This window comes from Oreochromis niloticus, linkage group LG10, assembly GCF_001858045.2.
Source record: "Oreochromis niloticus isolate F11D_XX linkage group LG10, O_niloticus_UMD_NMBU, whole genome shotgun sequence".
NCBI classification, from domain to species: domain Eukaryota; kingdom Metazoa; phylum Chordata; class Actinopteri; order Cichliformes; family Cichlidae; genus Oreochromis; species Oreochromis niloticus.
Window position 1 is genome coordinate 10,097,610 of NC_031975.2, and position 26,709 is coordinate 10,124,318.

The following is a 26,709-nucleotide window of genomic DNA, read 5'->3' on the forward strand; positions in this document are numbered from 1 at the left end:
AACCTTATCCCTAAACCTAACCATAACCTTATCCCTAAACCTAACCATAAGCGTATCCCTAAGCCTAAACCTAACCTTATCCCTAAACCTAACCATGACCGTATTCCTAACCTTAACCCGCACTTTAATGACGTGAAATAGTGTTTTCCCAAGCGATTTTAAGGGAAAAAGCGAAGATGTTCTCATGTGTCCGCAGTTTTCCGATGTCGTCACGTAGGAACGCGTTGGGTGCCCGAAAACGTAATATGTTGACGATTTGTCACCTAGCGTAAAATGTTACGCTTTGGGAGTGAGAACGTGTTGCAACAGGAGAACACTGCCGCTAGCCCAACTGCTCGGCGCAGCACTAGCATAACAACAACAACAAGAAAAAGGCGCTCTCTCTCCCAGAAAACACACACAGTCTCAGAGAGAGCGCGTCACATGGTAACCATGGCAACATAACGCTGCCGCCTCAAACAACAGAACACAGCTGTCAACAAAACCCAAACAGCCCTGACCCGCTACAGTATATTCATTACATATTGTAGCGGGTCAGGGCTGTTTTGGGGTTTTGTTATTATAGTTCTGTTTACTGTTGTCATGGTGATGAGTGACGCGCTCTTTTTTTGTTGTTTTTATGTGTTGTTGCCGCGCTGAGGAGGGAGGTAGCGGCAGTGTTCTGGGCCGGTTGCAAATAAACGGGTGCTCCCAAAGAAACCTTTGTCTCCTCCATGACTGAGCTCGCCACATTGGTGTCAGAAGTGGGATTGCTCACCCTCGCCATAATGGAGAGAGACATTCGGAGGCTGGAGCAAGCTGTCGAGGAGAGCATCCGCTGCTTGGGAAGCTGGCGATCGAGGAGAGAGGAAGCGAGCGGCCATGTAGGTCCCCCGACGGGTCCCGACGGCGCGAGCGCACCGCGGCGGCGGCCCGTCGCGACAGACGCTAGGGCAATGCTTCATGGGCTGCCTCTGTCGACCGACACACCGAGCCCCCGACAGCGAGCAGTGACGCCTGCAACGCCAGCTAAGGTACCGAAATACAACGGGCTAACCCCGCTAGAGCCCTACCTCTCACAAGTACGGCTAGCCGCGAGGCATAATGGCTGGAGCGACGAAGAGGCTGCTACACACTTAGCGCTAGCATTGGAAGGAGATGCACTGCAGGTACTCCTTGACCTAGCCCCGTCAGAGCAGCATGAGCTCCAGACCCTCACCATAGCACTCGAGAGGCGATTCGGGCAGCGGCACTCCACTGATCAGAGCAGAAAGCAGCTGACCAACCGGAGCCGTCGGCCAGGGGAGAGCCTGGGCACCTTTGCAGCGGACGTATTGCTGCATGCTCGTCGTGGCTACCCGGAGTTCCCAGCAGCAGCCTGTGAGGAGCTTAGCCTGCATGCTTTTCTGCGAGGACGTAGTCTGCGAGCGACTACGTCAACACGTCCGCCTGGCCATGCCTCAAACTCTCCGTGAGGCGCTCCTTGAGGCTGAGAGAGCCGAGCTGGTGTTCACCTCGCAACCTAACCAGCAGGTGCCCCCCCAAACTGTCCCCAAATCAGAGTCGCAGACTGCGACGGGGAGGGGGAGGTCGCCGAGATATGCCAGCTGCAACCCTCGGTGCCCCGGAGGCGTCTCCGTCGACCGACCGACCGCTGCTACCGGTGCGATGAGCCTGGCCACGTGGCGCGTGACTGCCCAGCACCTGCCCCGAAGACCAGGACTACGCAGCCCCAGGGAAACGGGGAGGGAGCGGTGTAGCGAGGGGACCACCGCTCCAGCTTCCTGCCCCCCTCCAAGGACGATGCACGGTGGTGGGCCGAATTGGGCACCTCAAGGGACTCTACCTGAGCTGCTGTGTTGAGGACCAGCCATGCCAGGCCCTGGTGGACACGGGGTCCACCATTTCCCTGATACGACCTGGCGTGCTCCCTGGAACGTCCGGGCCATTGGTGAAGGGTTGGTCGCCCACCGACACCCAGCTGATGACGGTGACGGGTGAGAGGGCTGATATGCGGGGGAAGAAACCATTGCGGATCCGAGTGAAGGATCTGGAGCTGGTGCACGACTTCTGGCTTGATGACATTCAAGACCAGTGCATCATCGGCCTTGATCTGCTGACCCGCTGGGGGGCCTGCGTCGCCACCGCAAAGTGGGCTATCACTCTTGGCACAGAGACTCTTGCCCTCCAGTGCGGTCAAAAGCAGGGAGCGGAGGGGACCAGAGCCAGACGAGACAGGCGTCGGGCAGCTGCCGCTCAGCAGATTTCGGGTACCGGTGGCTCCGGGTCATCTCTACTCACCTCAGCCCCGGCCTCTCAGCCCGACAAATCTCTCTCGACCGAGACAACCGAGGCTGTTGGTGACCTGTGGCAGCGCAGCAGCGTAGGTCTCAACGTTGACCAGCGCCAGCGGTTGAGGTGCCTCCTGGACGAGAATGTGGACATCTTTGCCGCCAGTGACAAAGACTGCAGGCAGACGGGGCTGGTCCACACTGGCTACCCAGCTCGCCATTCTCACCAGCCGCCACCAGCGGGATTGGGACCGACATCTGCCCCTGGTCCTTTGGTCGTATCGGACTGCGGTTCAGGAGTCCAGCCAGTGCACGCCTGCCGCTTTGATGTTTGGGCGGGAGCTCCGGACGCCTGTGGATCTGGTGTTTGGGTCCCCCCCTGAGCCGGAGATTGACGGTGGGCCAGAGATGGACTACTACAGGAGGCTGAGGGAGCAGCTGCAGGTGGTTCACGACTACACCCGCCAGGCCCAGGCCAGCGCCGGAGTACGGCAGAAAAGAGCCTACGACACCAAGTGTCGGAGGGAGGCTTTTGTGCCTGGCGACAAGGTTTGGGTCTACAGCTCGGTTCGCAAGAGAGGAGTGTCCCCCAAACTGTGCAGTCACTGGCAAGGGCCGGCGGAGGTCGTGGAGTGGCTAACGGAAGTGGTGTACCGTATCCGCATGCCGGGCCCGGGGCGCATGGTGGTGTTGCACCGGGACAGGCTTTCACCGTATCGACCGCTCGCTCCGGCAGACGCCGGGGCAGGGGATGCTGGTGACACCCCAGGTTCTGATCCGAGTGACTTTTCTGATCCGGTGCGCCAGAAGAAGGCATCCGGACACTTACAGGACTTTGTGTGGGGTAATGGGGCTGACGGGGACGACTGACCCCTTAGGTGGGGGCTATGTAGCGGGTCAGGGCTGTTTTGGGGTTTTGTTATTATAGTTCTGTTTACTGTTGTCATGGTGATGAGTGACGCGCTCTCTCGGCGACTGTTTTCCGGTGAGAGAGCGCCTTTTTTTGTTATTTTTATGTGTTGTTGCCGCGCTGAGGAGGGAGGTAGCGGAAGTGTTCTGGGCCGGTTGCAAATAAACGGGTGCTCCCAAAGAAACCTTTGTCTCCTCCGTGACTGAGCTCACCACAATATAGATATTTGCAAATATCTATATTTGATATGTTGATTTAAAACAGTTTGGTGAATACACAACAAAAACAGTAAAACTAATGTAGCAAAAAACATGTAGGTTAACTCTAAAACACAGCTCCATAGATGTTAAACTCTTGTGGACACCTGGACACAAGTACAGAGCACAGAGGTAAGGTTAAAAGATGTTTTAATGAAAAAAATATATGTTGAAAAGAATCTATCTAAAGGACAGGCAAGCAATTGCCACAAGTGTCTCTCTTCTTTCTTCTCTCACAACCTAGTTCTCTCGCCATGATTCTCTCAGCAGCTGCTGGTGTCTAAACAGAAGAGACAAAAGTGAGTACTGCATCAGCAATAGATAAACGAGTATTGATGGAGCTGTGCTTGTTTGCCGCATAAGCTGTTATAACTGACAGAGCTAAATTCTAGCCTTTTATCCAATTTTCACATGATGTCAGTGCTACTGGGACACGCCTACCTCGTGGGCAAAAACAGTACTGCGGCCCTCCTTTGAACAGCTTTGATGCCAGGTAGTTGCTGGGCTATCAGATGCTCTAATAAAAGTTTATTTATAGCTGCTAGAAGAATATGGAGTATGGCACTAACATGTGAACACTGAAAAATACTTGGTAAAATGATTTATTCCAGGGCTCTGGTTTAAGCCAGCTATGTAGTGCTTACTTTTGCTTTAATGATGAGCAATTTCTTGTTCTTCACTTGCCAAACAGTGGTATTATTTACCCATCTAGATGGGTAAAATAGGTATTATTCAGCATACACTAGGTAAAATAAGTACACATCACCAATTTTCTAAGTAAATATATTTCTAAAGGTGCTTCTGACATGAAAATCTCACCAGATGTCAGTAACAACCCGTCCAATCCACAAATTCAAATAAATGAAATCAGAGAAATCCATAAATTATGTATAATAAAGAGACATGACACAGAGAAAAAGTATTGAACACGTTTACTGAAATTTAATAGTTTGTACAAAAGGTTGTATTGATGACAGCTTCACGACGCCTCCTGTATGGAGAAACTAGTTGCATGCTTTGCTCAGTTATAATTTTGGCCCATTCTTTGACACAAAAAGTCTTCAAATCCTGAAGGTTACATGGGCCCCTTCTATTAACTCTGAGCTTAGTTCTTTCCATAGATTTTCTGTTAGATTTAGCTCAGGTCATTGGCTGGGGCATTCTAGCAGCTTTTTTAAAATTTTCTCTGAAACCAAGAGAGAACAGTATTGTGGGGATGTGATCATGACCTGTAATGTATGTAATGTCTGCGTGGCGCTCAGCGGTGACGCAGAGTTGTCCGACGCTGACTCTGGGGGGAAGGAGATGGCGGGGCCTTTGCGTGAGGTTCCGCCCGCCAGCTCCGGCAATTTGCCCCACAGGAGATTTCCCACTGGAGCAGTCTCGTGATGACATCCTACGGTCAGCCTTTGACAAGCGATAGAAATTGATGGTCACGTGGTAGTCGCTTTATCGAGTGAGTCGTGACACTCTCACAGAGAAAGAACACAGTTGTTGTTGCACCAACAGTTGTTCGAGCCTAAAAGCCTCCGGGAAATGATTTTCCAGGCGGCTCATTATAACCCCATGGCAGGGCAAATGGGATATGACAAGACTCTGGAACGAATAATGGCCCAATTTTATTGACTAATTAAAGAAAACTGGGAGGAAGGTCCAACCCCAGCAAAAAAAATGAGATTCAGTATGTCCTGGACCTGAGAAAAAAGCTGCACACGTTGGGGAGGTTATCATGACAGAATTTGTCAGCAACGCCTGTACAACACAGGGGCTAGACTCAGGCAGTTTTCACTGGGAGATAAAGTGCTTATATTACTCCCTTCTTCCAGCTCAAAATTACTCACCAAGTAGCAAGGGCCCTTTGTGGTCACATGGCGGGTGGGCGATGAGGCTATGAGGTGGTATGGTCAGACAGGGGAGGAGCCACACAAATATATCACCTCAACCTGCTTAAAGCATGGAGAGAGGCTGAGACTGCTTCTCTGGTGAGCCTGGTTATGGAAAGAGATGTCCAGAAAGTGGATGTTACTGCATTGCAATAGCGTTTTGCAAATGTGTTCTCCCACCCTGCCTGGCCGTACTTTGCTCACTGAGCACCATTTTGAAATGAAGCCTGGCGTGACGGTGCGTTCACGACCCTACACACTGCCTGAACATAAAAGAAAAATAGTTCAGAGGGAATTGGCTGAGATGCTGAAAATGGGGGGTAATAGAAGAGTCGCACAGCGCTTGGTGTAGCCCCATAGTTGTTGTAGTGAAGAAAGATGGGTCTACACGGTTCTGTGTTGACTATCGCAAGGTGAACAAAGTGTCACTGTTTGATGCTTATCACATGCCCCGGGTCGAGGAGCTCCTGGACCAGTTAGGCACTGCTCACTTTTTTATCACACTGGATTTAACCAAGGGCTACTGGCAGATTCCCTTGTCTGCAGAGTACAAGGAAAAAACAGCTTTCTCCACTCTGTACGGTTTGTATCAGTTTGTCACAGTTCTGTTCGGAGCCCCAGCCACTTTCCAGCACCTCATGGAACGGGTTCTGGAAAGCACGCCTACTTGGATGATATTATCATCCACAATAACACCTGAGCGGAGCATGTGCAGCAGGTGGCCGTGGTCCTGGAGTCCCTGAGGCAGGCGGGGCACACGGCCAACCCAAAGAAGTGTGCAGTTGGACAGAGGGAGGTACAGTATCTGGGGTACCTCTTAGGGGGCGGGCAGGTACGTCCACAACAGTTATTGCATCCGGCCCACGCCCCAACACCAAAAAGGAGATGAGGCTGTTCATGGGACTGGCCCATTACTATCACCGGTTCGTGCCTGGGTTCATGGACCTGACCAGCCCCTTGTACAATCTCACCCGATAGGGTGATTGTTTGGCCGGATGTGGCTCTGGACTCAATTGGGCGGTGGGGGTGTGTGGCGGGGTTGTGGTCTCTGACTCCGCTGCAGTGGAGGGGTGGTGCAGTGGGCTCGAGGGGCAGTGCCAGAGTGGCTGGTAGGGCAGCTGCTGCCACTCAGTAATCAGACTGTCCCTTTTTCAGTGACACGGTGGCTCAAGAAAGGAGCTGAGTGTGGAGTGGAGAAGCAGCTGAAAAGCTGACCTCACGAAGTCAGGAAAAAGGAAAACGTATTGTGCAAATAAACAAAAACTGTCTCCTGAGGCTATGTGGGTTCCATTCATTTCACAGTTACTTATTATTTTCTTTAAAATAGATGTACCTGCTGATTCCAGGTCTTTCTGAAGCTCTCCACACGTGGGAAACGTCAGAAAGTGGTTAAAGTGTTTGTGTGGTTCATGAACATATAATTGGATCACCACAAAATTTATATGTTAGCGTTTGTGTTGGAGTTTTGCCAATATTGCTGTGGTAGAGAAGAGCTTGTTTTCATGGATTCTGCTGCTGATTTCTCCCAATAAAGTAGGCTATTACCCATAATATTCCTGTAAATTATTAAATGTGTTACTACTATAATACTCCCAAGTTGTTGGGTTTTGGGTTTTTTTCCTAAGGTGAAGTGTTTGTTGTGTGCAAACAATTGGGGTCCAACAACATGCCTCATTGATTGGTATCATCTAGGCAGAGGTGTATATATCCAAACCTATACAGGCTCACTGTGTTCCCCCGCATCCTCAGTATCATGTAAAAGAGTTTTCTCTAAAACCGGAGAGGTTATTACCAAAAAGAGAAACCAGTTTAGTCAAGCACAGTAGGAAAAAGGCATTTTCTTAATAAAACATGAATAAAGTTACCATCACCCCACTATTCACAACCTCAATCATGTCAATTCACATAAAGAAATTCAGAATTTAACGTTTTTGGTTTTTTTAACCAATTGGACCAATTGCTTCAAGGCTTTATGAGGCTTCATTTGGCCATCACCACATCTTGTACAACTCTTCTGATAATTCTTTTTACTCTTCTGTCTGAGATCTTGCAGGGAGCACCTGGTTGTGGATGGTTTATGTTGAAATAATGTTTTTTCCTTTTCTGGATTAGGGCCCCAACAGGGCTCACTGGAACTTTCAGTAATTTAGAAATTCTTCTGTAACCAATGCATTCAATAAGGTTGCAACGGTTTTGAGAGATGGTCACTGATTTTACCCATCATGAGATGTATGTTGTGTAACACCCTGGTAATGAGACACCTTTTTATAGGCCATCATTTGGGACTAAACCAGCTGATATTGATTTGCACTAAGTGGGAGGATTGCTTTTTAATTACTGATAGATTCCAACTGGTGTCACGACTTTCCGTGAGTTTTTACATCTCCCTTTCTTCATGTGTTTAATACTTTTTCCCTTTGTCGTTTCTCATTATTACACATAGTTTATGGACATCTATCGTTTGATTTCTTTGCATGTGTAAATTGAATGGGTTTTACAGACATGTTGTGAGAATTTTGATGTCAATTAAATGACTATTTCAGTCTTAATGACTATTTCAGAGTTTTAATGTCTTCATCACAGTGTGTGTGTCTGTGTTTCTCAAAGACTTAGTGATTATGAGATTTTTATTAGGGCAAAAGCATTGTGATAGAAAATGGTAACAGATTTCAAAGCTGTGATTGTTTTCATGTTTCCATTGTATTTTACTGATTATTTATGACTTTCCTAATATTGTAGGACTTGTAGGATAAGCTTTATATCTACACTCAGTTGTACATTGGCTGTCTATAAGGCTTTTTGAGTTACGACTCAATTCTGAAGTATTTTTGTCACCCCTAATATTGATTTCTGGAGATGTCCATCTAATCATCTGGTGGATATATGACATGTGTGGTTGCCTGCACGTGCCTTTCAGAATCTATTTTGTGTTCACACTTAATTACATTAGGTTATTTGCAAGAATCTAATGCATTGTTACGTGTGTGTGTTGGTGGTTTATTTGTTTCTTAATGTGTGTATGCAAATTCACCTGTGCAGGGGCTCGGCTGTGATTGGTGGCCCTAAGGAACGGCCTGATGTAACTGGTTCCTGCTGTGGACGTGAACTATAAAAGGGCGACTGAAGAGCTGCGAAGCGGGGGGGTGTGGCAGACTTCCCGTGCACTTGCCCCAGGTCCAGACGGAGCAGCCGTAGCCATAGCTCCTTAGTTAAAATGTGTGTGAAGTGCGGAGCAAGTAGGGGTGAGCTGCCGATTATTTTGGGAAGCCTTCTTTTCTCCTGTGTTTTTAGACCAGGGAGGTCAGACTGTGTCATTTCTTTGTTTTCTTTTTCTTGAACAGGTCAGAAGGGAACCGAAGCCTAGGTTGAGTTTTGTTTGTTGTGTTGGCCTTAGCTCACCCCGAAAATATACACTCCCACTACCGTGAGTGCCACTGTTGTGAATAAATTATTGTTAAAAGTCCGACGCTGTGGCTGTGTGTGTTTGGGCGTGGGAAGTCGCGGGACACCCCGCTCTTGTTACGGTCATTTCGAGCCGGGTCGTAACATGCATCATCACCAATTATGTGTTGACTTCCTTGTACAGACACTGGACAAATGTTATTTACTAGCTAATCTTAAAATTACTGTTGGGTGCAGAAATGCAGACTAGCAATGATATGGTCTCTAAGCCTCAGATATTTAACATACCAATGAAAAATCTGCAAAAGTTAAAAAAAAAAAAAACAAAACAAGAAGGAAACCCACTTTCCACACTAATCGAATAGAATAGAATAGAATAGAATTCAACTTTATTGTCATTGCACATGTCAGAGGTACAGGGCAATGAAATGCAGTTTGCATCCATCCAGAAGTGCTTTAGCCATGATATAGATATATTACAATATATATTAACAATAATATAGATATGTAAGTATATTACAGAAATGGGTATGTTATAATGTACACGGTATGAAGTATGTTATGAATATGCTATAACTATAAGTATGTACAGGCTGTAGTGAGTGCAAGCTATGTACAGGCTATGAACAGGATATAAATATGAAAAACTATACAGAATATGAAATAAAAAACTATACAGAAATATGAGATATACAGTTATACAGAAATGTGAACTATGCAAGTTATGAACAGTTGTAGGATTAAAAATTATCGTATGTACAGAATGATTATTTACACAGAACTATACAGTAGTGCAGTTAAGATAAGTGAGATATGTGGATAATTTCTACAGAGGCTATATAAAGTGCTAGTGGTTGTAATCAACAACAGGTCAGATGCCCTAAGATAGTCAGAAACAACTCTACGGTGATTGTGGAGGTAAAAGATGCTATTGAAGAAAATCCACAGCACTGAAGAAATCAAACAGTCTTTTGGGTTTATCTGTGCTGACATTAAAACCATGAAGGAGAGAGTCAACCGCTTTGACGATACACATAAAAAACATCTCTCTTGTCTGGAAAGCTACACACACCGCTGGAATCTCAAGCTTTACGGCTTAGAGAAAAAAGAAAAAGAGGAAAGAAGTTATTCAAATGTGCCAAGCTAAGTGATGCTGTTTGGTGCTCTGCAAAAACCTCATCCTTCCTGAAAGACCACAACTTGAAGCTGGCAGAGGACCAAAACTACAGTAACTTACCTAATAGGGTACTGCATGCAGTGGCACTTTTTTGTATTTCTGAGAGAGTCTTTAATTTTGTGAACTGTTGTTAGCGCTTTTAAATGCACATGAAGCTAGATGCATCTTACTAGATATGTCCCTGTTTACTCACTCATAATGTTTTTTAATGAGGCATTCGATCTCAAGAGCTATTAATCTCTGGGGTTTTTGGGGGGGGGGTTGAATCTTACCTTATGAACTTTTCTTTAGTTTTGAAGCATTTCAGAGATATAAATCTCCTGTACTGCGCTGAGCTGTATCCATCAAGTTATTTATAACAGGGTTTGGTGGTTTGGTGGGTGGGTTTGCCAGTGTCTTAGGACCATGACCTGTCTTTTTGACAGTTCTTTCTCTTATTTTATTTTCTTGTAAGTCTTTGGCTGTTATTTACCAAAATGCGAGAGGTCTTAGAAACCATGTAAAATATAAAGCCTGTTTCCTGTACCGTAAGCAATACCGTACTGACTTCTGTTTTATACAGGACTCCCATTCCACTGCACAAGATACAATCCTCTAGAGGACGCAGTGAGACTGAGTTATGGATGTGTCACGGAACAGAACTCTCAGCAGATGTTTGCATTCTTGAAAATCATTTTAATGGAAAATTAAAATCCACTCTGAATGTGACAAAGATGGTCATTATATTCTATTAATGCTTGAAATTGCAAATCTGACTTTTCTTATTGTAAATGTTTACAGTTTCAGTTCCCAATCTGAAAATAATGGTTATATTGACAGGCAAGAGGAACAGGTGCTTCACTGATTAAACTAACTTAATTTCCCATTTCTCACATTGTTTTTGGTGGGGACTTTATTGTTGTACTAAAAGAGTTGTTTTGACAGATGGCCTTTTAGAAATTGTTTATGAACAGATTTGATTTAACCGACACAAAAAAATACACATAGTGTACAAATCACTATCAAACCAGTGACGAATTAACTATTGGCTCATCTCTAAAGATGTAGCTGTCACGGTCCTGGGTTGTTTGACCCAGTGTTTTTGTATTTCATTGTAGTTTGATATTCATTGTTTATGTTTTGGTTCATTTAGTCTTCTTTAGCTCCTACGTTGCCTAGTTATAGTTCTTTGTTCATTTCCTTGTGTCATCTTCTCTTGTGTTAAAGTTCCCCTTCTTGTTGAGTGTGTGTCAAGAGATTTATTCTAAAGACACTTCTTCAGCTAAGAGTCTAAGAGGAGAAACACACACAGACGCTGCAGCATTTACTTGTATACAAGGGCGATCACAGAACGCTCACACCAGAGTGGGGGCCCTGCGATGCGCGCTCTGCTCTTGCACTTGTCTTTATTTATACACAAGAAAAATGAATACATTTGACGTGAGCATGTGCGTATGTGATTGTGTGTGTGTGAGTGTGTGTGTGTGTGTGTGTGTGTGTGTGTGTGTGTTCGAGGTCAGAACTGCTTGTTTGTCTTCTTGCTATCGCTGTGAGAAGACTCAGATACAAATATCAGAACATGTTTTATAAAGAACAATCAGTCCTGAACAATGAAAAGAACAACCAGCTCTAAGCAAGGAAATGATCATCATGCAGCATTCTATCACAAGCAAACTTATATCATTAAAAGCTTATACTGACTAAAAAATACAATACCTTAACAAAATACAATTTTCTATTGACATTCCCTCCTGTTGTCAGTATAACCTTTAAGTGAGATATCAGTATGTAACATCTTGTTGCACATTTTCTGTCACATCATCATTAATCACACAAAGTCTTCACATTCCAACAGGTCGGGGTCATCATCATCATCATCATTTGTCACGGCTATGTATGCAGCTACAGTGGAAACGATTATGCGGTTAATCATGAGTTTTAGACATGGCAGGATACATGTTACAAAAACACAAAATAAAAGTAAAAATACTCCAACTCCGATGAGTAATCTCATTAGCACCTGTAGCCAGGAGCCAGTGTAAAGCCAAGAAAACCAGTCACTTGTATTACTCACATAGTCCTGATTTTGGGCCTGCTGGATCTGTCTCAAGGCATTCAGGGCATCAGTCATGTTTGATGAGTGTACATTGTCTGGTATGTAAGTGCAGCAGGTGTTGTTGAAGAGGACGCAAAGTCCCCCTTTCTCTGCCAGTATCATGTCCAAAGCTACTTGATGTTGCATCACTGCGATCCGTAATGCATTGATTTCCTGATTCTGCTGTTCGTTGATCTTGCATGAAGCGTTCAAGAAGAGTCCAAAGCGGTAGTCCAGAGTTTCAATCCTTAACATGTTTTTTCCGGTTCCAACCCACGGAAACAGTGAGTGGAGGACCTTCTGTCCATTGGTCCATAGTTTGAATTCCTCGGGCACATCACTGCCGTACACGGGGTCGTGTGGTTGGATACCTGGAGATGTTGATCTTCCTTTCCGTCGTGTGGTTGGGGTGGTGTTTACAGCGGTTATCCTGAAGGTGTGGTCTGATATGAAGATGGGGGCACAAACTCCGGTCCAGCCTGGGGGTAGTATGAAATAAGCACGTTGCCCACATAGCCAGGCCATTCCTGGCACCCAGTAAGTGCCATTTGAGGGGCCGGTCATGTTCACAGGGGCAAATTCTCCACTTCCAGCGGTCTGCTTACAGTTAGTGGTGTTTCCAAGCGGTCTGTTACTGTTGTATTGCTGGTAGCACATGGAGTGGTTCTTCCCTGGGGTTTGGTCCAAGAACACTGGGAAGTGAATGGATGTGTTCCGGTTTGTCACGTTGAAGTTGATCCAGAAAAGTTGGTCACACGTTCCTTTGTCAAGTCCAGTGTCTTCAATGGTGATTATCTCGTGTTGGGGTGGTCCCTGAAAGATACTAAGGAAGTTAAGCGAGTAGATGGTAGATGAGCTTGTCTCGTTGATGGTGATTTTATTATGCTGATAGCCAACGCCCGAAAAGCTGGCGGCACATTTGGCTTGTGTTTTGTTCATGTAGTCTCCATAAAAGGTGGGATGCGTTGAGGTGCTTGGCATGTGGGAGCAGACGTAACACGCAGTGTTGTTAGGCTCTCCCTTGGTTCTGTCATGCACGTAGCGATACCATGCGTTATTCATCCATGGGTGAATGTGGTCTTGTGTCATGTCACGAAGATGTGAGTTGTCATGTGTCCATCTTGTCTGCAGGTGGTGTTGTTTGTCTTCTTTATTGTCCTAGAAAAGCGCGAGGAGTCCTGCTAGGAGCAGGAGGACAGCTGCTAGGATGGCGAGTGTCTTCATGACAGCCAAACACACCTAGATCCTCGGGTGAGTGGACTACTGGCGAGAAGTAGAGGGCGAGATATACCCAATCAGCCCTCTCTTCACCAGGTAGATCACCAGAAGGTAGGGGTGCTGGAGTCTATGAGTCTAGGCTGTCACTCACTTTCTTGCAGTGGCTTTGGTGAATCCAAGATGGTCTTTCTGCTATCTTACAGGCGGTTGGTGTGGTGATGAGCACTTGGTAGGGACCTTCCCAGCTGGGCGAGCTCCAATTCTTTCTATGGAGAACTCGAATCAGGACCCAATCACCTGGCTTCAACCTGCAAGATACTGGAGAAGATTCAGAAGGCAATTTATTGTTCAAAACAACTTCTCTGTTTGTCAACAATTGAGTCATCCAATCTGCCAGAGTGGTTTCACGGATTGACTTATCTAGTGGCTCGCTAATAACTGGCAATGGAAAAGGTCGCCCATGTATGATTTCAAATGGGGACAGTTTGTTATTTCCTTGTGTTATTCTCATCCACATTTTGACTAGGCCTACACATTCTGGCCACAGCCTGCCAGTTTCTTCCATTGTTTTCCTGAGCCTTTGTTTTATAGTGCCATTTGTTCTCTCCACTAATCCCGCACTCTGTGGATGGTAGGCACAATGGTGTTTTAACCTGAAACCTAGTGCTTCAGATACTTTGCTGATCACGTCATTTACAAAATGGGTTCCATTATCTGATCTTATCAGAGTAGGAATACCATATGTGAATACCATACGTAAACATAGAATAGAAGATGGCGCCATTGTGTACGGCCAGCCGTCTGTGGACTCCGCTTTTTGAGTACTGCTTACTCCTTGCTCTCCTAATTTTACTATGCTCTCCGGACACTACTGCATTAATTACCTACGACCGACAAACTCTTTTAAATCTTCGACCTTTTTACCACCAAAAATTGGACTCACACCGGAACTTAGGATACTTTTCCCATACTCGAACGGACTCCTCCGCCTGTACGTACTATTTGCCGTTCTTTCCATCACACAAAAAACGGCATAGAAAGCGGGACAGACGGAGTGGTGTTCGCGTTCGAATCAAAGCCCATTTAAAAGCACTTGGAGTGGTTAATTGCCGCTCCATTTCAGAAGCTTCTTGGCTTTCTCAGTATACCCTCAGACAGTGTCGCTTCCGATGGATTCACTATGCCGGCCAGCTAGCCCCAATGGTACAACCAGCAGAGTTTCCACTCGGTTGGAGTTTGAAGCGGGATACTGGAAGAGGAGTGGATTACACCAATCTCCGCCAGCTGGGACGTGCATCTAGGAGTGACACAATCAACGTTCTTCGGATGGCACTACTGAATACTAGGTCACTGGCGAACAAGTCCTTTATTGTTAATGACTTTTTCCTAGCCTCAAGGCTGGACGTTTTGTTTTTAACGGAGACCTGGATCCGCCCCGGTGAGTCCTCTCCCTTTTCGGAACTTCTCCCTCTAGACTGCGCCTTCTTTAACACTCCTAGGACTGTGGGCAGGGGTGGAGGAGTAGCCTCGGTTTTTCGAACTAAACTCAGAGTGCGCCTATTGCCCTCTGCCTCATATTCCAGCTTCGAGGTACAACTTCTGGAGCTGCTTGGTTCTTCTCTGATTCTCTGTGTGGTAGTGTACCGCCCTCCAAAATGTATTAAGGATTTTATCAGTGAATTCGCTGACCTTCTAGGATCTATCCTCATGCTTAATGATCGTGTTCTTATTTGTGGTGATTTTAATATTCATTTATGTTGTGAGGCTGACCACCTCGCCAAGGATTTTTTATCCCTCATTGACTCATTTAATATTACTCAGTGGGTTAAACAATCAACTCACACTAAAGGGCATATGCTGGATTTGGTTCTGTCGTACGGCCTGGATATTTCCATCACTGACATTAAAGATGCTGGGATTTCGGACCATTTCCCAGTTATGTTTAACGTCCAGTCATGTAACCTGGATCTGATCTTTGAGGGCCCACAGTGCCTAACACGCCTGATTAATTCGGAGTCTGTTGCCCTCTTTTCCGAGGCTTTTACTAACACTGTTTGCTATGATGACTTTAGTAACGCTTCCCTCTCGGTTGATGGTTTAGTTAACTGTATTACCTCTACATGCTCCTCCATCTTGGACACTGTAGCCCCAGTAAAGACCAAACGCCGTAAAATCTCGCGCCAACCCTGGTTAAATGAATCTACCATTGCCCTCAGACGTGATTGTCGCCGAGCCGAGAGGAAATGGAAGAAAGATCAACTCCAGGTGTCTTTAGACATCCTGTACATGAGCCGGTCCAAATATCAGAAGGCCGCTAAAATGGCTAAAACGTCTTTCTTGTCAAACATTATTGCAACTAACAGTCATAACCCTCGAGTTCTATTTAAAATCTTCAACTCAGTGGTTAATCCCTGCCCTGACGTCTTGATGGATGCCTCCCCGGCCCTTTGTGAGAAATTCTTGAACTATTTTGTAGATAAAATTTCACTGCTAAGGGCTTCACACCCCCTGATTGTAAATCATGCCCCAATCTCAGTATGTTCAGCTGCCTTCCATCAGTTTGAACTGGCATCACTCACGACGTTAAAAGAATTAATTAATACCCAGAAAAATTCTAACTCTTTGCTTGACACCATTCCTTCGCGCATAATTAAGGAGGCGTTCGATACTATCGGGCCCTGTATCCTACTTTTAATGAACTTATCACTGTCATCTGGCTGTGTTCCGACTGCCTTTAAACACGCAGTCGTGCAACCAGTTATAAAGAAAGCTAGCCTTGATCATAATACGCTAGCGAATTACAGACCGATTTCTAAACTTCCTTTTTTGTCAAAAATCCTAGAGAAAATAGTGCTTCAACAACTTCAGACTTATTTAGAGAGAAATGGTCTATATGAAAAATTTCAGTCTGGATTTAGACAGCGTCATAGTACTGAAACTGCATTATTAAGGGTTTTTAATGACCTGCTCCTAATTACTGACATGGGGTGTCCCGCAATCTTAGTCTTACTGGATCTGACGTCAGCATTTGATGCTGTTGACCATGATATTCTTTTGACAAGGCTTGAACAAGTAGTTGGCCTAAAAGGAACTGTCCTTACATGGTTTAAATCCTATTTCTTTAATAGGTCATTCTCAGTCATGATAGGTAAATATTTTTCCACACCTGCTCTCCTTCGTTGTGGTGTCCCCCAGGGCTCGGTGTTGGGCCCTGTGTTGTTTTCCTTGTATTTGTTGCCATTGAGTTCAATATTTGCTAAACATAATGTCTCTTTTCATTGTTATGCGGACGACATTCAAATTTATCTTCATCTGACAGGACTTGCGTCCTCCCCACTACATGTTCTGCTTGATTGTTTAAGGGATGTTAAGGAATGGCTATCACAAAATTTTCTTACATTAAATGAGAAGAAGACAGAAATTATTGTCTTTGACAGAGATACTTCTTCAGGACGGCTGAATGACATACTTGGTCCTGCTGCTAGCCATCTTACTGATGCCGTTAGGAACCTTGGAGTCATTATGGATAGCTCATTTAAACTAGATAAACAGGTATCTAGTGTGGTTAAATCCAGCTTTCATCAATTACGTCTAATTTCCAAGGCTAAATCTTATATTCCCTACAAGGATTTGGAGAAACTTATTCATGCCTTCATTACTACAAGGCTAGATTACTGCAACTCCCTGTATATGGGCCTACAACTCTCCCTTCTTCAACGACTGCAACTAGTTCAAAATGCCGCAGCTCGCCTCTTGACTGGCTCAAGAAAGTACGACTCTATTACCCCTGTCTTGGCAAACTTACACTGGCTTCCCATTAAATTTAGAATTGATTTTAAAGTTTTACTGTTTACTTACAAAATTTTAAATAATATGGCACCTGATTACCTAGCTGATCTTCTCCGCCCGTATAGCCCCATAAGAGCACTAAGATCATCAGACCAACTGCTCTTAGTGCAACCCAGGTCTCGCTTGAAAACCAGAGGTGATCGTGCCTTCGCCGTTGCAGCACCTAGGTTATGGAATACACTTCCTTTCCATATACGCGCATCGGATTCTATTCAGTCTTTTAAATCACGTTTAAAAACATACATGTTCGACATTGCATTTAAGGTCAATTAGGGCAAACTGCATCCGGATTGCATTGGATTATGTAACTATTTTATTTTATTTTCATATTTATAATTTTATTATATTCTGATTTTATCTGTACTATGATCTTATGGAAAGCACTTTGGTGTACTTCGGTCTTTGAAATGTGCTATATAAATAAACTTTGATTTGATTTGATATGTTGGAATGAAATGGTTGCATAGACACTTTGCAACTGAGATTGCATCTGCTTTTTTCACTGGGTAGATTTCTGGCCATTTTGAGAAAACATCTATAATTACTAGAGCGTATTTTGAGCCCTGACACTCATTCAATTCAATGAAGTCCATGTGAATTGTATGAAATGGGTGAGGTGGTGTAGGAAAATGTCCTCTTTTTGGCCTTAAGTTACCTTGGCTATTGTGTTTTTGGCAGGTCATACATGTTCTCACATATTCTTTTGCTGAAGTTTCAAAATTAATAGTGTAAAATTGTCGGTTTATTATAAGGATCATTCCTCCCGTGGAAACATGGCTTAAACCATGGCTCACTAGAGCAGCTGTTTTGTGCAATGATTTGGGAAGAATGGGTTTTCCTGCTACTTTCATTATGTCATCAGTGTCTAGTGCTGCTCCGTGTTTTAGCCATTGTTTTTGTTCTTTGGGTGGTGCTGCTTTTTGTTCGTCCTGCAGCACAGATAGTGGAATGGTGTGATTTTCATGAGTTGTTAACAAGGCTGTGGTTGCTATAGCTGCTGTTTTTGCAGCTTTGTCAGCAAAATTGTTTCCCTTTGTGATTTCAGAGTCACCCTTCTGATGTGCTGCACATTTACAAATTGCTAAATGTCGCGGCAGTTGTACTGTTTTTAACAGTTGTTTCAGTAAATCAGCATGCTGAACTGGGCTTCCAGAGGAGGTCACCATCCCTCTGTTATCCCATATTTTTGCAAAGTGGTGAACTGCTGCAAATACATACTGACTGTCTGTGTGGATGTTAATATCCTGTCCTTCATGTAATTCGCATGCTCTGATTACAGCAGTTAGCTCTGCACTCTGAGCTGAATGTGTGTGTGGCAAGGCTCTTGCTTCCACTATAGTGTCTCTTGTGGTTACTGCATATCCTACACAGTTACGCCGTAGTGTATTTTTTGATGCTGAACCGTCAACAAAGATATCGGTGAAACCTTCTTGTGGTGTACTGTAAATGTCAGCACGTGGTTTTGTTTCTTCTTCTAATTTGTCCACGCAGCAATGTGCTTTTCCCTCCGTAGGTGTTGGCAACAATGTGCTAGGATTTAAAGGTCCACATCTCACTATGTTGATGTGGGACTGTGAAAGCAGTATGCCAACATAGGAGAGTTGCCTCGCGTGTGTTAAGAAAGGCAAATGTGCTTGTAACAGTATAGAAGTTACTGCATGTGGTACTCTAACAGTCAGAGTGTGTCCTAAAACTATGTCAGCAGATTTTTGCACTGCCTCTGCAGCTGCTGCACATGCTTGTACACAGGTGGGCATTCCTGAGGCCACTGAATCAAGTTTGCTTGAATAGAAAGCTAGTGGCCTTTGTTTTTCCCCAAATGATTGTGTCAATACTGCTTTCATGTGTCCCTGTGTTCCGTCTACGTTTAAGTAGAATGGTTTGTCATAATCTGGTAATGCAAGCACAACGTTAGTTTGGAGCATGAGTTTCAGTTTAGTAAATGCTCTTTCTGCTTCTGGCGTCCACTGTATTTTATCTTTTAAAGCAAGATCTTTTCCATAGATTAGGTTTTGCAGTGGTTGCGCCCATTTCGCAAATTCCGGAATCCACGCCCTGCAGTAATTCCATAACCCGAGATAACTCATCATCTGTTGCTTAGTTTGTGGCTGTGGTACATTTTGTATAGCTTCTTTTCTCTTGTTTAATAGTTTTTTGCCCGCACCTGAGAGGGTGTGCCCTAAGTATGTTACTTCTGGTCTCCATAATTGGAGTTTATTCAGAGACACTTTGTGGCCTTGTTCTGCTAGGTGACGTAACACAGCCATAGTATTTTGTTTACACCCTTCCTCTGTGTGGCCAGTCACTAAAATGTCATCTACGTAAAGTAGAAACTGTCTCTGCCCCTCAAAAGTGAAGCCAAACACTGAGAAAGCATTTGATAAGTCTGTCACTGAGAACCATTGTTTTATTTTGGAGTGACTTGATTCAGTATAGTGTGGGGATTTGCTACTACTGGTGGCATCATTTCAGTGATTTCATTTACTGCTCGCAGATCATGCACTAGACGGTATTTTGCAGTATTAGCTTTCTTCACCACTTAAACAAAACATCACTCTTTGTTTGTTTTATTATTATTATCATTATTATCATTATTATTATTATTATTATTATTGTTATTATTATTTTAAATTCTCCTTTCTCAAAAACAGAAAATGAAATTGTAGTTGTTCTTGGCTGAGAAACACAAAACCCCTTCTTTTTTTTTTTCTTTTTTTTTCCCAAGACAAGAAACTAAGTTTTAACTTTTCTGCCTTATCACCTAAAACAAAGCAGACAACCCAGCTTTCAGCTGGCTCTGAACTTATCATAATCAAGGTCGCATGATGAGAGCTACTTCAGAAGTCAAAGTACTCCTCACTCAAGCAACACGTCAAAAAAACAAAAACAAAAAGCAAAAAAACTCTACACGCACTACACAGAGAACAACAGTAAAGACACAACTGAAAATGCTGTTCTTCTTCGTTCTCCTTGAATTTTAGAATAAACTTCACCTGCATTAGTAAATCATATGCCTAATCATTATGTGTCACTAGTGTGATCACAAATTTATTTTTTATTTTTTCCAATTCAACAAAACAAAACAAAAAGGCTGCTGCCAAAAACAAATCAGAAGTATGAGGGGGAAAAAACTGAGCTCACAGACAGCTGCATGTTGCAGCTCCTGCTCTAAAAAATGTGTAACCTGCTCATCAGCTTACAGTGACCACATATTTTATTCAGCTTCTCACTCTTGTAGCTTTAGCTGTTATATACAGGGTTTAGCTTATTAGTTGTTAGTATAGGTGTGCTCTATATTTCAGCAATGTCTTATCTAGGATGACAGGTTTTCAAACAGGTCAAGTGCTTCTATGCACTTAAAGAAAATATCTAAACTAATTATTTTCTTCATCTCATATGTCATTGTACTGAAGTTGAGCAAACCTTAAGCTTGGTGCAGACTACTTTTAGCAATTATCCACCTCACATCATAACTGACTGAGGTGCCTCTTCATATTAATATTATTTCATTATTAACGCTATTATCTCTTTATATAACAGCAATAGTATATTACAATATTTATTTATATTTTATTTGTATCCACCAAGGGTGGTGATCTGCAGTTTCACCCTTTCCCAAGCTGGAGACATTTACATTTTCACACACTTTCCTTGGCTGAACAATGACACAACCTTAATATACCTTATGCAGTTCTCTAATTTATTTAATATGTGTTTGTGTGAATCATTCTGTTCATTCAGGGCATGGTCTTCATCCCAACTATGTGTCATTGTTAATACCAGTTTACAGGTTGTTATCCTTGCTATCATCAACTTGAATACATTACAGTTAAGTTCTAAATCAATTTAGCCTTTTGTTTATTTTACTTTATTCCTCTTGTATCTATATGTATTCAGTCGGGTCTGTTTCCAGCCCTTTTTAAACTTCTACTTTGATCTTGAATTTTTTACTTGGTGAGGGATTATTATGTTCTTCCTGATCTGAACTATTCTCTTCACCTGGGCTGCTATCCTGTTCTGAGTCACTGTCTTCTTTGTTTGTTAATGCTTTTACTCTTTTTTGCCTGTCGTCCTCTCCATTCCTCTCCCCTTCTTTTGGATTATTCCTGCTCCGGTTTGTTGTTTTTCTAACCATCCCTCATCAGGTGTTAATTTTGCTTGTTTATTCCCCATTTTTAAAGATTTTGCTGGGCCTTCACTGACACGCTTGACTTCAGAGTGGTTTACTGATACGGCCTTCGACTTCACCCTAGAGGTGAAGTGGTATCAGTTTTATGAGACGAAGCTCAACCGTTCTCCTCTGTCACCAGTACGTGAGCCTCAAGCAAACAACAAAATAAAATAGAAGTAGTTCAGCAGCGTATTGTGCTGTAAAAGCAACTTACTTCTAGACACATACACACATAGACATTTGCGCGCTAATTTGTCACGAAGTATTTCACGGCTACCTCTAAAACCAGTCTAAACACAGTTCCTTTTGGCGAACTTAAACCTATTTTAATTTCTTTGTCTCAACGTGTTTTAATTTGCCTAAACATATTTTAATTTGTCACGAAGTAATTTCGGCTACCTCTAAAACCAGTCTAAACACGGTTCCTTTTGGCGAACTTAAACCTATTTTGTGACGAAGTATTTAATGGCTACTTCTAAAACCAGTCTAAACACAGTTCTTTTGGCGAACTTAAACCTGTTTTATCACGTTTCTTTAGACCTTTGCGGCCGTTTTATATATCAAAATAGTGTTTCTCACCCTCAGACGTCTCACTGGTGGTTCGGATCGCCAGACTGAATCCCACCGCCGTGGACCAGACTAAAAACACCGGCCTGGACCCGAATTTTAGCGTCCCAGGTCTTTCGGCCTCGTCTAAGAGGGCTGTGCACAGACTTCGGTGCTGGCTTCCCACGGCGTCAGGAATCAGTGCTGGATCCTGGAACAGAGTCACAGATAACAGTTCTGATGTTTCTGCCCCGGCTTCGAAGGACCAAAATAAATGTCAAGAGATTTATTCTAAAGACACTTCTTCAGCTAAGAGTCTAAGAGGAGAAACACACACAGACGCTGCAGCATTTACTTGTATACAAGGGCGATCACAGAACGCTCACACCAGAGTGGGGGCCCTGCGATGCGCGCTCTGCTCTTGCACTTGTCTTTATTTATACACAAGAAAAATGAATACATTTGACGTGAGCATGTGCGTATGTGATTGTGTGTGTGTGTGTGTGTGTGTGTGTGTGTGTGTGTGTGTTCGAGGTCAGAACTGCTTGTTTGTCTTCTTGCTATCGCTGTGAGAAAACTCAGATACAAATACCAGAACATGTTTTATAAAGAACAATCAGTCCTGAACAATGAAAAGAACAACCAGCTCTAAGCAAGGAAATGATCATCATGCAGCATTCTATCACAAGCAAACTTATATCATTAAAAGCTTATACTGACTAAAAAATACAATACCCTAACAAAATACAATTTTCTATTGACAGTGTGTCTTACCTGTTATGTTATGTCTGCGTGGTTCATGTTGTCAAGTTCGGGTCACGTCTGTGTCCCGTCATGCTTCCGGTTTTATTTTGAAAGGTCTTATGTTTCTTTGTAGAATGTGTTTAGTTTTACTCTCCCCTGTGATGTCATTATGTTTCATTCCAGTCAGCTGTTTCCTCATGTGTCTCCACTTTCCCTGATCACCTCATGTGTGTATTTTAGTCCTCTGTCTTCCTGTGTTCAGTGTCGTGTCATCTGTGTTCCACCCCTCATGTCATGTGAGGTTTCAGGACTCTGTGCTGGTCATGTTCATGTTGCTTGTTCATGTATGAGTTCATAGTTCCTTCATGTTCCTGCACAAAGTCCTGTTCATAGTCGTCACAGTCTCCTTGTCATTGTCTTCCTAGTTGTCATAGTTAAGTCTCAGTTTTCAGTTTTCCCAGTTTAGGTTCCAGTTTAGTTTTGCCTCTGTGCTTACTGCCTTGTTTTGTTGACCTGATGATCAGCCGTAATAAAAGGCTTGCCTTTGTTCAAGTTAATTTTGGTCTCCTCGCCGGTGTCTGTACCGGGGTCCTCACACACCCACACACGGTCTGCCCCCGCAAACCGTGACAGTAGCTGCAGACATAAAACCGTCACCACTAACTGATCACTATATTATTCGTATCCTTATTCCTCTCGCAGCTTCTTCATAATGATATTTTCCACTTCAGTTAAGCAAATAAGGTGTAAAATGAGGTCTTAAAATGAAGGCTTCTTTGTATGTATGTCCTTTATTTGTATGTATGTTAAGATAACAACGTTATTGAGTCATTTAATTTTATTGTTTGTGCTATTTCCTTTGTTATCTACATGTTGTGTGCATGTGAAGATGTTTATTTTATTGGTTTGTGTAGTTGCACATTTTGGTCACCAGGGGGCAGTGCTTAAGAGTTAATTGCAGTTTTCCCAAAACTTTTTGTTTGTTTGTTTTCTAAATACCGGGATGTGGAACCTGACTGTCATGAAGCGGTGACATGGGACGAAATTGGTAAATTGCACATAACTTGCATTTGTGGCTGGTCAAAACTAACAACTGACATGGACCTTAAAATCCACTAAGGCAGGAAGAAGTGCCTCAGCGAGCTGAGAAAAGGGTCTCGCATTGACACATACTTTTTAAGAAGTAAGTCAAATCAGTCGAGTCCAGAGGCAGGAGAATCCCCACAGTCCTCAGGGTATCAGCACCCCGTTCGAAGTTCATTGTCGTACAGACCCTCCCATAGTCTCCAGATTGGAACTCCGTCAAATCCAGCCAGTAGCAGTTCCCAGTCTAGAGCTTAGCCAGCCACACCCAATATTAGATTCTAGGCCAGGCTCCGACCATTTTATATCAGCCCCTAGCTTGGAGTTTAGCCACCAACAGCTAGCAACACATTTGTGTATAGATGTAAGTCAGCCACAATCAACACCATATTCCAGCCCAGAGCTCATCCAGAAACAGCCAACAGAATCTTCCAACACTGAGTCTAGCCAACCACTACCAGCAAGGGAAAGCAAGATGGATAGTAGGAAAGATCAGATTCTGTGGCCCAGATCCAGTGAGAAAAGAGAGTGGGAAACCATTGACTTGGAACTGGCTCTTATACTAGATCAACAAAAGGGTCCAGTTGAAGGGAAGTTGGAGAACCTGGGAACCATCATCTACAGCTATGGGGCCGAGTGATTTGGGGTAAAGAACAAGACTCAGAGACAGCAGAAAGGCCCTTTAAACCAGTTAAAGTCCAGGAGACAGCGGGAATTTGACAGATTAGTGAAAGAGAGAAGAAAACTGAGGAAACAGCGGAGGAGGGCCTATGAGACAGAAAGGGAGGGACTCACTGCCCTGCAGGATGAAATAAAGCAAGAACTTACTAAGCTGTGAAGAGCAGAACACCTCAGACGACAACATAATAAGAAAGAACGGACAAAGACCCTTTTCTACAGCAACCCATACAACTTTTTTAAGGGGCTTTTTGTCGAAGAGAAGAGAGGGTGCCTCAAAATGCGCTTAAAAGACCTGAAAGTTCTTCTGAGGAAAACTTACTCCGAGGATTGGAGACATGAGCCAGTTACCATTCTGAGTGATATGCCGCCTATCCAGGCACCTGAACACCAAATGGACATAAGACCACCTACATGGAGTGAAGTGAAGAAGGTAGTGTAGCAGGCAAGAGCAGCATCGGCCCCAGGACCTAATGGCATCTCATATAGGCTCTATAAAAACACCCCACGAGTCCTCAAATACCTGTGGAAGCTGATGAAAGTAGCATGGCAGTAAGGAGTGATTCCAAAGGCTTGGTGAAGAGCAGGAGGTATTCTGATCCCTAAGGAGAAAAACTCCTCATCCATCAGCCATTTTCGCCAGATCAGCCTGCTGAACGTAGAGGGAAAGATCTTCAGTGTCTTGGCCCATCTACTTTCCTGCAAAGAAACAACTACACATTAGTGTAGAAGGCCGGGATCCGAGGCTTCTCGGGATGTCTGGAGCATGCCAGCATCATCTGGCACCAGATTCAAACTGCCAAGAAAGAACAAAGAGACCTTCATGTGGTCTTTTTAGACCTTGCCAACACCTTTGGGTCAGTTCTGCAGGAGATCTTGTGGATGGCCTTCAATTATTTCAGCATACCAAACCACATCACAGGACTGGTCAAGACATACTTTCAGGATTGACAGTTTTGTGTGACAGCTGAGAACACCTCCACAGCCTGGGCATCTCGGTGGGTAGTGGGAGGTGAGAGACTCAAGAGTGACTTTTGTCTTCTTCCCATTAGATGACATGACCATCATTACAACAACAAAACCATGTACTGGGCGATTGCTACAGAAGCTCCAGGAAAACATAGAATGGGCAAGAATGGAGTTTAAGCCAAGTAAATCTTGCAGCGTCTCCATCATAAAAGTCAAACTGACAGCCGAGCAATTCTATATCAGTGGAGAACCAATTTCAATAGTCTTAGAGAAGCCCATAAAGAGCCTGGGACGGTGGTATAATGCAGAACTCAATGATACGTGGCAACTAGAACAACTAAGGCAGAACTTCGCTAATAACCTCAAGCGGATTAACAACACTGCACTCCCAGGGAAACTGAAGCTCTGGTGCTTCCAGTTTGGGTTATTACCCAGACTACTGTGTCCGTTGACAATGTAAGAGGTCTCACTCAATCATGCCAATCGACTAGAGAGGCTAGTGAGCTCCTACGTTAAGAAGTGGCTCGGACTTCCCAAATGCCTCAGCAGCGTTGGACTCTATAGCGATGGCATACTGTCATTTCCTATCCCTAGCCTGGTAGAGGAGTTTAAATGTGCAAAAGTGAGGCTTGAGATGTCACTTACGGACTCCCGGGACCCCATAGTGAGAGGCACTGCTCCCACCCTAGCAACCGGGAGGAAGTGGACCCCAGCCACATCTGTGCTACAGGCCAAATCTGCTCTTCAGCATCGTGATGTGGTGGGTCACGTCCAACAAGGCAGAGGAGGATTTGGTCTTGGAGCAGTAACACCTCGGTGGCAACAGGCATCTGTAACCGAACGTTGAAAAATGGTGGTGGAGGAGATGCATCAACAGGAGGAAACAGACAGACATGCCAGAGCCGTAGCGCTGGCCAAGCAGGGTCGCTAGATGAATTGGGAGAGTGTGGAAAAGAGGAAACTCTCATGGAGTGAAATCTGGGGAATGGAGTCTAATAGACTAAGTTTCATCATCCGAGCGACATACAAAGTGTCCCCAATAAATCTATAGCTGTGGTTTGGAAAGGACCCATCCTGCCCATTGTGTACAGTCCCAGCCACACTCAAGCACATCTTGGTTGGTTGTAGGACTAGCCTTACTCAGGGCAGATACACATGGAGACACAACCAGGTCCTCAGGTGTCTAGCCGACAAAGTGAGTGCAAAAGAAAATCCATCAACGCTCAACCTTTCACGAGCCAAGAGCATCAGTTTTCATCAACATTTGTCCGGGAGGGAGACAAGCCGAGGACAAGCCCCTCAACCCTGGACCTGGGCCTGCTGAAGGTCGCCAGGGATTGGCAGATGCAAGTGGACTTGGATCAGACGCTAGTTTTTCCCACAGAGATTGTAACAACTACTCTGCGACCAGACCTCGTTCTTTGGTCTAACTCCCAAAAACTTGCGTACGTCATTGAGCTGACGGTACCATGGGAGGA

At 44.2% G+C, this 26,709-nt stretch overlaps 2 protein-coding genes across 2 annotated transcripts in view; both read left to right on the forward strand.

Annotated features, from left to right (window-relative positions):
- LOC102078118 (CLOCK-interacting pacemaker) overlaps positions 1–26,709 on the forward strand; it is a 46,394-nt gene that overhangs the window by 15,054 nt on the left and 4,631 nt on the right. The window lies entirely within an intron of this gene.
- Positions 1,186–8,783, forward strand: LOC109199536 (uncharacterized). The gene is made up of 2 exons (XM_019354887.2): positions 1,186–3,736; positions 8,360–8,783. The coding sequence occupies exon 1, from the start codon at positions 2,415–2,417 to the stop codon at positions 3,138–3,140; it is 726 nt and encodes a 241-aa protein (XP_019210432.1). The 5' UTR covers positions 1,186–2,414; the 3' UTR covers positions 3,141–3,736; positions 8,360–8,783.